Below are 15060 nucleotides of genomic sequence, written 5' to 3'. Positions count from 1 at the left end.
GCTGCTCGCGTTTCCTCCTACAGAGCTGCCCCAGCCCGTCTCCATAGCGACCGGACGCTTGGCGTCCTCTCCACCGAGCTTCCTCAAGTTCACCGATAGTCCCGCCTCCTCCTTCTGCCCAATGGAGCTCGCCCATGCGCGAGATGCTGCACTTCTATTGGGGGACGAATCTGTTATTCAACGCTAAGTACCGCCCAGACGCCAGCAGCTTCGAGCGTCTCTCTCCGAGGAAACTGCCGCACGTCCCGGCCTGACTCCGCGCCCCGCCCCATTGACCGTTGATTGGACAGAAATCGCGGTAGGGGGCGGAGTCGTGGTCAGAACGCATCGCGAATGGCAGAGGGACTTGTCGGTCAAGAGCTGGGCGGGACGCGGGTGTGGCGGCCTCGTTCGAACCGCAGAGCCGGGACCCGCGAGCAGCATGGAGCGGCTGGACCGGAGCGCGGCGCGCGCGGGGGTCGCCCCAGGTGAGGGCCGCTGTCACAGGCCCCGGGGGGTGGTGGTCGTCAGGGTAACGTCCTGTGACGTGGGGGGTGGCGGCAGAGTAATGCCCGGGGGGGCTTTTAACGGGGTGTGTGTGTATCATGCTGGGGAGGGGCCTGTGACGGGGGCGCGTTAGTGTAATGCCCGGGGGGGGGATTTTTAATGGGGTGTGTGTGTATCATCCTGGGGAGGGGCCTGTGACGGGGGCTGGGGGGGCGCGTTAGTGTAATGCCCGGGGGGGGGGGGCTTTTAACGGGGTGTGTGTGTGTATCATCCTGGGGAGGGGCCGGGGAGGGGGGTTGGGGGGGGGCGTTAGTGTAATGCCCTGCGTGGCTTTTCCACACACTTGAGCAATGTAGTTCTACTGACATAAGTTTGTAGTGTAGACCAGGGCTAAGAGAGAACTATATTAATGTGAATTAGGTACCTTTTAGTTCGTGGTAGCAGGGCATTTACAGTGCACCGCTTTAATGCAGTGGTATTCTGACCTCAGTAGGGTTGCCAACTTTATGTCTGCAGAAAACCGAACACCCCTGCCCTGCCCCTTCTCTGAGGCCACGCCCCTGCTCACTCCATCCCCCCTCCCTCCATCGCTCGCTCTCCCCCACCCTTGCTCAGTCGCTCATTTTCACTGGGCTGGGGCAGGGGTACGAGGGGTGAGGCAGCAGGCGGGGGATGGGGCCAGAGATGAGGGGTTTGGGGTGCAGGAGGGGGCTCTGAGCTGGGGCAGGTGGTTGGGGTGTGAGAGGGGGTATGGGTTCTGGGGTATGGCTGGAGATGGGTGCAGGAGGGGACTCCAGACTAGGGCAGGGGGTTGGGGTGTGGGAGGGGGTATGGGTTCTGGGGTATGGCTGGAGATGGGTGCAGGAGGGGACTCCAGACTAGGGCAGGGGGTTGGGGTGTGGGAGGGGGTATAGGCTCTGGGCGGCTGGGAGTGTGGGCTTGGGGGAGGGCAAAATGAGGGGTTTAGGGTGCAGGAGGGGGATCCAGGCTGCGGCAGGTGGTTGGGGTGTGAGGGCTCTGGCTGGGGGTATGGGTTCTGGGGTGGGGCTGGAGATGAGGGGTTTGGGGTGCAGGAGAGGGCTCCGGGCTGGGACAGGGAGTTGGAGTGGGGGTGTGTGTGAGAGCTCCAGCTGGGGGTGCGGGCTCTGGGGTGGGCTTGGGGTGCAGCAGGGGGCTCAGGGCTGGGGCAGGAGGTTGGGACATGGGATGGGGTGCAGGCTCCAGGTGGTGCTTACCTCAGGCAGCTCCTGGGAAGCAGCGACATCTCTCTCCGGCTCCTAGGCGGAGGCGCGACCACAGGGCTCTGTGCATTGCCCGAGCCTGTGGGCACTGCCCCTTCAGCTCCCATTGACCGTGGTTCCTGACCAATGGGAGCTGCTGAGCTGGTGCTGGGGGCAGCATGCAGAGCCCCTGTGGCCTTCCCTCCGCCTAGGAGCCAGAGGGAGATGCCAGCAGCATCCTGATTAGTTAATAAGCTAGATTGGTTAATAGTTGAATCACACAGTGTTTTAATATCATGTGCTGCAAAGAGCTACAGGAGACACATTAAAGAGCTACTTGCAGTTTGTGAGCCTCAGTCTGAGTATCACTGGGTTAGCGCATGCTGCTACTCACACCTGTGGGGCTAAGCATACAAGCTACGAGTGATGTGGTAGATTCTGCATTACGTGAAGTGTTTAATTGAGATATGCTGTAATGACGCAATCAAAAGCTATGCCCTGTGTTATACAGGCTGTAGGATTAGATGATCACATCGGTCCTTACTGACCTTAAATATATTAACCTGACCTTGACAGCTGCTTTACTTGCCCTTTCCTGCAGAAGTTGGTGATGAAAGGGAAGCAGATGCCCATGATTCCTGTTGCTCTTTTGAGATGAAGCAGCTCTTTGGAGAGTTCCATATGTTGTATCAAGAGCGCCTGCACCAACTCAAAATCATGGATGATACACAGGAGGAGGTTCTCAGAGTGAGTCTTTCCCAATGGAGCACCTGCTTGTCCTGTCGAGCAACCTTCAGGGCACCTGGGGCTCATCCTAATTGTGTCTCTCCCAATTATACAAGGAGAGAAGCTAATGGAGGAATCACTTCATCATTTTCGGGAGGTGTAGAAGCACCAGATTTGTTGCTGAGTTCCACCAGCAAAGCGACACCTCACTGCATTGGCTTGTGTCATGTGTTGCAATTGCCAGAGATTTTTAATGGGATGGATATGAGTAGGGTGACCAGATAGCAACTGTGAAAAAATGGGACGGGGGTGGGGGGTAACAGGCGCCTATATAAGAAAAAGTCCCAAAAAACGGGACTGTCCCTTTAAAAATGGGACATCTGGTCACCTTAAGTATGAAGGAACAACAGTTCAAATTGGCATAATTTCTCCAGGACTTGAAACCAAATCCTAATGACTTTTGGATGTAAGCAGAGTATGTTAATGTTGTCCTCTTGCTGAGTATATTAATGTAAGTATTGCTGCTTACAGGGAGAATGAGGAGTTGGGGTGAAAGATACAATAAGGTGATTCTTCTTCAGTCTCTGTTTTCTCCCCAACTGCATCTCCTGTTGTCATCACACTCTCTGCTAGCCCCAAATGTTGTGCTGACACTCTGCCTTCTAATGTCTTTCCTGGCTGGTGAAAACCAGTGGGGAAGGATTGGGTCCATTGTTGGTTGAGGTTTCCCTATCTGGGGGGATGAAGGGGTTGTGGTCCTTGTGTTTTTTAAGCTATTGTGAGGCCCATTCTCAAGAAAGCCAGATTGTTAGCCTCAAGAGTTGGTTAACTCTCAAGTGGCGTTCCATCTATTGTTGGAGAAAATTGTGGGTGAGCACCTCTGACAATTTCTTGGTTCCTCAGGCTGCCTTGACCTTGGTCAATCTGGTTACAGAGATGGATATGATTGTGTTATTGGCTGATCTTTTTCTACCAAAGGAAGAAGATAAAGTGTCATTGTTCAAGGGATTTTCCTTACACATTTGTGGAGCTGCTCTTGAGTGACTCAAGCCTATCTTTCTGAGAGAATCCAAATGGCAGTTGTAGCAATTGTTGCTCTGCTTCAGGATTTCTTTTCTCTACACTAGAGATTGAATTTGGATGCTAGTCCAAAACTCCTTTTATTTTAAAAAGGGACATTAGCAGTTGCTATTTAATTTATGCAATAATTAAATGGGATAACTGCTAATCAGGCGAGGCCAGGCTGATCCCTTACAGAGGCATATTTGACAGTTACCATTTATTCTATGCAATAGTTCAATGGGGTAACTGCCAGTGTATTTTTAAAATAATGAGTTTTATCATCACCTGATCCTGCAAACCTTTCTCTACACCTTCACCTGGACCCCCCTGAAGAGTCCCATTGCCCCTGTACCCGGAACCCCCCAACAAGCCCCTGTGCATCCGGATCCCCCCACTGAACTACCCACACCCAGATTGCCGCACACAGAACCCTCTAACCCCACACCTGGCTCTCTTCTCCCCCTCCACACTTGGATCCTGCTGGGCTGAGTCTGCCTCCCTACACCTGATGTGCCTGACACGGAACTGCTAATCCTGGTGAGTTGCTTCCTGCTACTCCTGAGAGAATTCTGTGCCAAAGAAATAAAAATTCTGTGTACAATATTTTAAAATTCTACAAAATTCTGCAAATGTTATTTGTCAATAAATAAATGTGGAGGCTCCAGCAGGGATCACAGGTGACTGGCTGCACAGAGGTGGGAAATCATCCTGCAGCCCTCTCCCTGGGATGTGGACCTCTGGGGCAGCCCCGGCCCTTGTGCTGTGTCAGGGTTGGGTGCAGCCTCACCGCTGAGTCCTTGTCCCGAGGTGGCGGGAGCCCTGCAGGGTGCTCTCCCACCTCCATGCAGCCAGTCATCTGTGCGCCCCACTGCCATGCTGGAGCCTCCACATTTATTTATTGACAAAATTTGCAGAATTTTATAATATTGCACATAGAATTTTAAATTTTTTGGCGCAGAAATCCCTCAGGAATAATAATGAAGGTTCTGATTGTGACCAGTGCAATCCGGGGTTTATTAAAAGCCTTATTTTGATCTCCCCACATCCTCTAATTTTGTGGGTAATGTTTCTAGGCATGAGTTTGGGGTAGCCACACCTTTATTCCATATCACACTGACATTGTGTGTGTGTGTGTTGACTGAAATTAAAATACATAACAAGGAATAGGTCTTCAGCATTGGAGTGGGTCACTGTGTAGTTATGCTGTTTATTCCTTGAGTTCAAAGCGGAGGCCATCATTCCATTACAAATCCTCATATGCAGGGGTAAAAAGTTAGCTCCCAACTAAATCTTTGTCAGTTTTGAGGAGTCTGCAAGGCAGTTAGATTTTGAAAGTTTGAGCACCCGAGCTTTGTGATTTGATACTTTGTACTTGGATAATTCGAACAGTAGTTATTACATTTTGCTGCATTGTTTATAGCACATGATATAGATCAGTTTTTAAAATGAGCTGCAATTTACTGCACAGCACAGCAGCTGGGTTGACACAAAAAGCTGTAATCTAGTAAATCATATGTTTCTGGAAATTAGAACATGTACTTGAATATGTATTCATTCATTTGACTTCAACAACTGTGACAGATCAACTGTGAACTCTCTGGTAAATAATAGTCAGAAAAACAATCCCTATTAAACAGGTAGTTCATATTGCTTACTGGAGAGATGAGTCATTTTCACCTTACAGTACCTTCCACAAAATATTTTTCCTCATTTTACTGTTAGAAATAATCCTGCTTAAAAAATAAGATGCACAGAACAAAATAAATATATACATTGTTTAAATTATAGTAAGACTGACACATTGTTAGCAAAGTCAAGAAAACACATCCCAAAGGTGTCCAAATACAGGTGAGGGGATCAAGGCTCAGTCATGTGTTAACCATATGACTGGTATTCCCCTACACCTGCTCTGCTGCCATCATCAGCTGATATCACTAAGCCATTAGGGCTCTGATACTGCCAATGTTTGTCCATGTGAGTAGTCTCATTGAGTTTGGTTAGCCTATTTGTGTGACTAAGGAGCCCTTGTGTGATTAAGGGTTTGCAGCTGCACTTACAAGCACAGGAGGTGTGTGTTTACTGTTCATAACAATATAATTGCTGTTCAGGTATCAGCTACTTGGATATGTTTCTTAGCTATAGCTGGTTTAGGTCACTGCTCTTCTAATCTTGACTTGGTTTTGGTCTGCATTATTAGTTGACCTGGCTGGGCAGGTCATGCTCTTTGGGGGTGACTTGGTAACTCTGTACTAACTTGCTGGATGGACCCTGCTACAGCCCCCTAGATGTTCCAGAGTGCATTTGTATGTCAAAGTACGCTGTGGAACTTCTAGTGTGTGGTAGCAGGGCTCATGTGGTGAGTTAGTGCATGGCATGCGATAGATTCACATTCTGGCTTTCACTGAATTAATTTGCTGTGTAAACAAGCCCATAGTCATAATTGAATGTGCTTTAGCTTATGATTTTATAACCTTTGGTATCTCCCTTCTTTTTGTTTCTAATCAGAATCTTATTTTACATTTGCATTTTGTTAGCTTTTCCTTCGTTGATATTACTTTTTAACAAGGAATTGTTTTTCCTCTTTGTTTTAATAATTCTGACTTAGGCATGGTCTAGCCAATTTGTCCACATAAGGAGAAACTGAAGGGAAGATCTAATATTATCTATGCTAGTGGGGGGATAGGTCAGTGGTTTGAGCATTGGCCTGCTAAACCCAGGGTTGGGAGTTCAATCCTTGAGGGGGCCACTTAGGGATCTGGGACAAAATTAGTACTTGGTCCTGCTAGTGAAGGCAGGGGGCTGGACTCAATGACCTTTCAAGGTCCCTTCCAGTTCTAGGAGACAGGATATCTCCATTAATTTAATTTTTATTTATGAATATTTCAGAGAATGAAATGTGTAAAGTTCTTGTACTGCACCCATTCCTCAGCCATCATCTTTTACTAAACCCCATAAATAGCCCACTACCCTTACCATGAAATCTCTCAAAGATGGGATGACAGAATCCTTTGCCTTTCCTATCGGTATTTTTAACTGAAGCAAGGATTTGAAGTAGTGCTGAACACTTTTCAGGAGTTCATGCTTGCCTTTCATTCAAGCAGAGTAAATGCAATCACCAATAATGCTTAGACTCTCTGAAGAGTTGGTGCACTTGAAGAGATTCACATTATCTGTAGAATGGTTGAGACCTGGGATAGAATTGGATTGTTAGAAAGTATTTTTTATTTCTGGAAACTAAAAATATAGAACAAAACTATACAATTCATCCAACTTCTAGTCCTTAGCCAGTGCTGATTAAGAGAGAAGTCTGATCATTTGTGGGGAAAGCAGAGCACAGGTGTTTACATCTTTGATGGCAGAGTCCCATTTGGAAAGCTGGAATATTTTACAGTATTTAGAAAGAGGCATTTCTTGGGAATATTGGGTGTAGGTGTGGGTCCCTGTGAAAATAATTGTGGCTGGTGAAGTGATAGGAAGTTTGGTTTAATCTTTGGATAATTTCACTTGTGGGTTTTAGGATGAAATAGAGCTGGGGGAAAAAAACTTAACCTTATTAGAAGTATAAAAACTGGTGACTGTATCTTGGCTAGTGTTCCCTTTTTTCCAGTAAGCTGTCTGGAGGTGTATAACCCTAATGGCTTGTTGTATGCCATTAAAAGGTATTGTACACTCATAAAAGAATGACATTTTGATCAATGCTGTTAAAAGAATTAGTGTCTTGACACAGAAAAGCTTTCCTGCTGCAAGTTTAAAAATATGCCTTTAAAAGCTTTTTATTGAATACCTTTGCATCCTTCAGAAATGTGCCATTTTGGCATGAGGTTGCTCTGAAGTATTCCATATTGTAACTTAAATGCAAAATCTCCTATTTACCATCAGAAAGGCACCAGGCTAGGCATGTGTAGTTACTTAACTACCATCCAGGGGACTAAAGAAAAAACACCTTAAACTATTGTATGTGGTCTAAAAATAAGAATTTTTTGTTTTAAAGAATCCAGAATCATTTGAAAGCCATTTGTTTTTTGTTTGGCATTGATTTTTCCAGCGCTGTTTGAGTGCCCCTTTGTGCTTTGAAGTCATGCATTTTACACCTACAAGTGGGGTACAATGTCTCCAATGTACCGGAGATTGGCCCACAGACATAGAATCATAGAATATTAGGGTTGGGAGGGACCTCAGGAGGTCCTCTAGTCCAACCCCCTGCTCAAAGCAGGACCAATCCCCAGACAGATTTTTACCCCAGTTCCCTAAATGGCCCCCTCAAGGATTGAACTCACATGCTGTCCATACTCAGTGGAATTTGGTTGAGGGACTTTAGGTTGATTCCTGTGCTGGTGAATTTTTTCCTAATTGTATTTCCCTTTAGTATGATTTCAAGAGCTTTTAACAAAGCACCCTTTAACCATGATTGCTGAAATGGAGCTGAATATGGCTTGATTCTTGCCTACATCTACAGCTCAATTTGCAAACTATTGTTGACAATAGTTGTCGGAGTGGTTCAGTTTTGTAATGTAGGTTAGGCCTGAGGAATCCTATCAACGGATTTGGCAATATTGTTAATACAATGACCAGAGATGACAAATTCTGAGGCCAGGTCGTTAAGCTGTGTTAACCTTTTGTAACTGAACCAGTTGGACATAACTGGTTTAAGCAAATATGTTTCAGTGCATTCACACCAGCATGCTGGTGTGGTTTAAGAATTCTTGTATTTTTGCTCCATGTCCACCACAGAGCTACTCTAAAGTGTTTTTGGTTGTGTGGCCCTCTTGGTGTCTATTTTACATTTCTCAGCACAGTTCACAGAAGGAGGATGGGATGGTCTTGTGGTTAAGACATCTGACTGGGAGTCAAGAGACTTCCTGTGTGACCTTGAGCACATAATAATGTCCCTTAATCTTTCTCTGTGTCTCAGTTTCTCCTGCTGTAAAATGGGGAAAACAATACTTCCCTACCTCATGGGGGTGTTGTGAGAATAAATTCATAAACATGTTTGAGATACTAGCCTTTGTGCAATGGGAGAATCTGGTCTTTAATGTAATAACTAAGCTTTTAGTTATGATTTTGTTCTGTACCTGTAACATTCAGCATCACTTAGTAGGAAATCTGCTCCTCTGCCTGCTCTTTTGTCTTCCTTCTCAATCCCTCATTCAGTTTCTCCCCTTCTTCCCTGTCTTTGTGTGCGTGCAAATGAATGGTGTTGGGTCATGTGTCTGTGCCACAACTTCTCTTCAATTGTCCCACTGTCTTTCCCGGTGGAGTAGGTTGTATGGGTTTACTGGCATTTAGCTATCTGGACAAGCCTCACTGGACGAGTCCTTACCCTTCTGGGGATAACCAAAACATCTGAGGGAGCAAATAAACAGAATAGTCTTCCAGCATTCCTTAGGCTCCTTAGCCCTTTATCTTCTGTTGGTACAGAGCATAGCTGTGCCAGCATAGCTACAATCAATGCCAGAAAAGAATCAATAGATGGTAAACTGGACATCATGCATTCTGCTCATTCTGTATGTGCTTTTAAAATGAGAGAAACTGACAAAAGCAATATTTCAGGAATGCAATTTGGAAGAAGAGTGAATGAACTTGACAAACTAAACCCAGACATGCTCAGGACACTGCTTTTTTCACAAAATCCCTACCACGCTAATGAAAGAAAATAAATCCTTAGGATACAGGCTAGGAAACATGGAAGACTAGTTAATAGCCTGCAGTGTACAGCTAGAATGACTATTAGTGCTGCTAAGAAGATTCTATGGGGCAGATTTTCCAAAGTGCTGGCTAAACAGGGTCTCTGCATTCTTTGGGCTACTGCTCCTCTTTATGCCCACTTGGATCCATCAGTCCATTCTGGCTTTCTGTAGGCTCAGCAGTTCATCAGCCCCACTGACACTGGGCCAGAAAAGGAGGGTTTTCTCCAAGTCTTGCTGGAAGTCGCAGCCTGGGCATTTAAGTAATTGCTGCAGGCCTCACCACCACTCTGCACTACACTGCCTCAGCCTCTTCCTTCTCTCACCCCTCCTCAAAGCCTTTCTACATCCTCTCTCTAGGCCCCTTTCAGGTTCCACTCCACCAGCCCTCCTGTTTCCCAGTGTTCGTAGATTAATTCATGGATTCCTAGACCTGAAGGCCAGAAGGGACCATTGTGATGATCTAGTCTAATCTCCTGTAGAACACAGGCCAGAGGTCGTCCCTGAATTAATCCCTGCTTCTGGTCCAATAGATGTGGTTGAACAAGAGCAGTGTTTCTCAAAAACCCATCTGTGGACTAGCGCTGGTCCCTGAGATCTCCCTGACACAGATTAGGAAGGCAGCAAGCCGGTCCCTGGTATCAAAAAGATTGAGAAACCGTGAACTAGAGCACATGATTTAGAAACCCGTTCGATTTTGATTTTTTTGTTTGTTCATAGATTTATAGATTCTAAGGCCAGCAGGAGCCATTGTGATCATCTGTCTGACCTCCTGTATAACACAGGCCATGGAACTTCCCCAAAATAATTCCTACAGCAGATCTTTTAGAAAAAATCCCAATCTTGATTTAAAAATTGTCAGTGATGGAGAATCCGCCATGTCCCTTTGTAAAGTATTCTAATTGTTAATTACTCTCACTGTTAACAATTTACGCCTTATTTCCAGGCTGAATTTGTCTAGCTTCAGCTTCAAGCCATTGGATCATGTTATATCTTTCTCTGCTAGATTGAAGAGCCCATTATTAAATATTTGTTCCCCATGTAGGTACTTATAGTGAACTCATGTCACTCCTTGAGCCTCTCTTTGTTAAGCTAAATAGATTGAGCTTCTTGAGTCTATCACTGTAAGGCATGTTTTCTAATCCTTTAATTGTTTTCGTGGCTCTTCTCTGAACTCTCTCCAATTTATCAACATCCTTCTTGAATTGTGGACACCAGAACTGAACACGGTATTCCAGTAGCGGTTGCACCAGTGCCAAATATGGAGGTAAAATAACCTCCCTGCTCCTTCTCAAGATTCCTTTGTTTATGCATCCCAGGATTGCATTAGCTCTTTTGGCCAAAGCATTACACTGGGAGCTAATGTTCAGCTGATTATCCACCATGACCCCCAGATATTTTTCAGAGTCACTGCTTCCCAGAGTAGAGTCCCTCATTCTATAAGTATAGCCTATATTGGTGCTAGATGTATACTTTTATATTAGTCTTATTAAAGTGCATATTGTTTGCTTGCATCCAGTTTACCAAATGATTCGGCTGGCTCTGAATTCATGACCTGTCCCCTTTATTATTTACCACTCCCCCAATTTTTCTGTCATCTGCAAACTTTATCAGGAATGATTTTGTTTTCTTCCAGCTCATTGATAAAGATGTTAAATAATATAGGCCCAAGAACCAATTCCTGCAGAACCCCACTGGAAACACACCTGCTCGATGACCATTCTCCATTTACAGTTACATTTTGACACCTATCACTTAGCCAGTTTTTAATCCATTTACTGAGTGTCATGTTAATTTCATATTCTAGTTTTTTTTAATCTAAATGTGTGGTACTAAGTCAAAGTATATTATGTCAGCAATATTACCTTTATCAACCAAACTTGTCATCTCATTTAAAAAAAAAAAATCAAGTTGTTTGACAGGTTCTGTCTTTTCCATAAACCCATATTGATTTGCATTAATTATATTACCCTCCTTTAGTTCTTTATTATTCGAGTCCCAGATTAGTTGCTCCGTTATCTTGCCTGAGATTGATGTCAGGCTGACACACCTATAATTACCCAGATCATCCTGTTTACCCTTTTTTTATAAATTGGGATAAAATTAGCTTTCTTCCAGTCTTCTGGAACTTCCCCAGTTCTTGAAGTTATTGAAAATCAACATTAATGGTCCAGGGAGCTCCTCAGCCATCTCTATTAAAGCTCTTGGATGCAAGTTTTCTGGACCTGCTGATTCAAAAGTGTCTAACTTCAATACCTTTTGTTTAACATCCTCCAAAGATACTAGCGATCACATTTGGCCACAGTTTGCACCCAGCGCTCATGTTCAGTTGATTATCCACCATAATCCCCTGTGAAGAGTCACTGCTTCACAGGGTAGAGTCTCTCATCCTGTAAGTGTGACCTACCTTCTTTTTTCTTAGATGTAGGACCTTACACGTGGCAGTATTTAAAACACACATTGTTTGCTTGGGTCCAGTTTACCAATTGATCCAGATTACTCTGTGCTAGTGTTATTTACTACTCCCCCAATCTTTGTGTCATCTGTAAACTTTATTAATTATGATTTTGTGTTTTTCTAAGTCATTCATAAAAAGTTAAATAGTATAAGGCCAAGAACCAATCCCTGTGGGAGCTCACTAGAAACAAACCCACCCACGGATTATTCCTCATTTACAGTTACATTTTGAGATGTCATTTAGTCAGTTTTTAATCCACTTAATGTGTGCCATGTTGACTTTGTATCATTCTAGTTTCTCAATCAGTGTCATGCAGTATCAAGTCAAATGTGTTAAAGAAGTCTAAGTATATTACTTCAATACCATAAACATTATCAGCCAAACTTGTAGTCTCATCGTATGATCTGAAGTTAGTTTGACAGATTCTGTTTTCCATAAATTCCTGTGTGATGGGATTTGCAAACCCTGCACCAGTAAGGAAGGGGTTAAGCAGCTGCTCTTAACCTGAGTAGCCCCACCCTGCCGACCTACAAATCATGCAGGGTTTGGAGGAGGAGCTCAAAAAGGAGAACAGGTCCATTCAGTAGCAGGGCAGACAGTGAAGGTGAACGGACCTACCCTCTGAGCTCCTGGGAAGGAGCAGTGCAGGAGGGAGCACGGATGCCACTGTGCCAAACCCACAGAGAAGACACTTGTGACACTCAGAAGGTCTGAGACTATTTTCAGTTTCAGTTATTTAATGTTTTACTAGAAGTGTTGGGGAAAGAGGGGACTGTAGGAAGTGATTCAGGGAGGCAACAGTATAGCACACATGCGGTATGTCTAGACTGCAATAAAAAACCCATGTCACTGAGTCTCAGAGCCTGGGTCAATTGGCTCAGGCTGCAGGGCTAAAAATTGCAGTGTAGATGTTTGGGCTCCAGCTGGAGCCTGGGCTCTGACCAGGGTGGAATTGATTTAAATCAAATTGATTTAAATTACTAGTAAGGAAGACTCGATTGAATCATGTATTTCTACATAAAAGTGCATTCTTGTTGGTTGTTATAACTTTAGTACATATTCTTCACAACTCAGAGATAGATGTAGGTTTCATTTTTAGACGGTACATATTATACATTTTTAAAGTGATTTATTTTGAAAACTTTTCAGTTTAGTTTTACAGCTATAGCTGTAAAACTAATGATTGTTTGGTTATTTCATTTACCAAAGGTAATTGAAGCAGATATTTATGAAGTCACTGGGTGGTGAACTATCTCCAGTTCAACAGGCTAATCATTAATATTTGGAGTATTTTCTTGCTATGCTGTATTAGGAGAAGAACATCACCAGACAGACATTTAAATTGTTTTATTTAACTAAAACAACAACATTATGTATTCTGGATTTTTTTTTCTTCCACCTCAAACATATAATATTTTAACAAAACAAGCATATGAATTTTTGTATTTAGTTGAACAATCAAGTTTTTTAAAATCAGGTTTGTTTGTTAAAATGTTTTTAACTAAAATAGTTAAATTTAAATTAAAAAAAAAATTAAATCAACTGTCAGCCAGGTCAACATGAGATACTTAAAATATTGGCATCTGCAGCTAACTCCGTCGTCTTCGCCTTCATTTTCCTGTTTGTTCATAATCTGGAAAAGAAAAACAAGCTTTCCTGCTTTTTCAGGTCTCAAATGATTTCTCAATTTGGAATGAATTAGTCCAAAGGAAGAAAATATTCTTTCTACACCGGCAGAAGAAGCTACTGCTGTTAAAAGTGAGATTATCACTTCAACAGTCTCTGAATCCAAGTGCTTAAGTGACTTCCACCAGTTCACTGGTGTGCCTTTCTTTAAAACCTCATCAGTAAGCATATATTTCTTGAAGGGTTCACCCTTAGCTCTGAAGTTTATTATAGTTGGCATTATGGAGGGATGATTGCTGGATGTCCATGTCATAGCCAGCTCCTTTTCTTCAGCAGTTAAGGTTTGACCCTGGTACCGAGTATTGAGAATATTTGCAAGAAAATGACCTGGAGATCGTGCTTGTTCCATTCATTTTTTTTAATGCTTGTAATTTAACTCTGTCATTGCATATTTCTCTTTTTAAGATCTCACTCAGTTCCTTCCAAATTTTCCACAGCGTCAGCAATAAAACAGCTATTTCCCTGCATTTTTTTCAAGGCTACAGAAATAGGCTTCAGGGTACTCAGCATGTGTTCAACATTTCTCTTAAGCCCAATGTTGAGAACTTTAGCTGTGACAGTACCATCTATTTTTTCACAATTTGTTCACAAACTGTCATCAGGTTAGGCCAGTTCTTGATACAGTGCTTAAAACAAAAATAACAGGAGTACTTGTGGCACCTTAGAGACTAACAAATTTATTAGAGCATAAGCTTTCGTGGGCTACAACCCACTTCTTCGGATGCATATAGAGTGAACCATATATTGAGGAGATATATATACACACACATACAGAGAGCATGAACAGGTGGGAGTTGTCTTACCAACTCTGAGAGGCCAATTAAGTAAGAGAAAAAAAACTTTTGAAGTGATAATCAAGATGGTTCAGTACAGACAGTTTGATATGCCTCCAGCTTCCATCCAGGACACACCACACGATCCATTGTCTACAGCCAAGCTCTAAGATATAACCGCATTTGCTCCAATCCCTCAGATAGAGACAAGCACCTACAAGATCTCTATCAAGCATTCTTAAAACTACAATACCCACCTGCTGAAGTGAAAAAACAGATTGACAGAGCCAGACGAGTACCCAGAAGTCAACTCCTACAAGACAGGGCCAACAAAGAAAATAACAGAACACCACTAGCTGTCACCTTCAGCCCCCAACTAAAACCTCTCCAGCGCATCATCAGAGATCTACAACCTATCCTGAAAGATGATCCTTTACTCTCACAGATCTTGGGAGACAGACCTGTCCTCGCTTACAGACAACCCCCCAACCTAAAGCAAATACTCACCAGCAACCACACATCACTGAACAAAAACACTGACCCAGGAACCTATCCTTGTAACAAAGCCCGATGCCAACTCTGTCCACATATCTATTCAAGTGACACCATCGTAGGGCCTAATCACATCAGCTATACCATCAGTGGCTCGTTCACCTGCACATCTACCAATGTGATATATGCCATCATGTGCCAGCAATGCCCCTCTGCCATGTACATTGGCCAAACCGGACAGTCTCTACGCAAAAGAATTAATGGACACAAATCTGACATCAGGAATCATAATACTCAAAAACCAGTGGGAGAACACTTTAACCTGTCTGGCCATTCTTTGACAGACCTGCGGGTGGCTATCTTAAAACAGAAAAACTTCAAAAACAGACTCCAACGAGAGACTGCTGAGCTGGAATTGATATGCAAACTAGACACAATTAACTCAGGGCTAAATAGGGATTGGGAATGGCTGA

The 15060-nt window shown here is 43.7% G+C and overlaps 1 protein-coding gene across 1 annotated transcript in view; it reads left to right on the top strand.

The window, feature by feature from the left end:
• Window positions 1-421: 421 nt before the first annotated feature.
• Window positions 422-15060, top strand: part of PMFBP1 (polyamine modulated factor 1 binding protein 1) — a 353820-nt gene continuing 339181 nt past the window's right edge. The window contains exons 1-2 of the mRNA XM_065416399.1: window positions 422-467; window positions 2308-2453. Of these exons, the coding sequence (XP_065272471.1) occupies window positions 422-467; window positions 2308-2453 (192 nt within the window). The remainder of the gene's footprint in view (window positions 468-2307; window positions 2454-15060) is intronic.

The sequence above is a fragment of the Emys orbicularis genome, chromosome 14 (genome assembly GCF_028017835.1).
Source record: "Emys orbicularis isolate rEmyOrb1 chromosome 14, rEmyOrb1.hap1, whole genome shotgun sequence".
NCBI lineage: Eukaryota > Metazoa > Chordata > Testudines > Emydidae > Emys > Emys orbicularis.
Note: the sequence above shows the minus strand (reverse complement) of the source record. Positions and strands in the feature narration are given on the sequence as shown.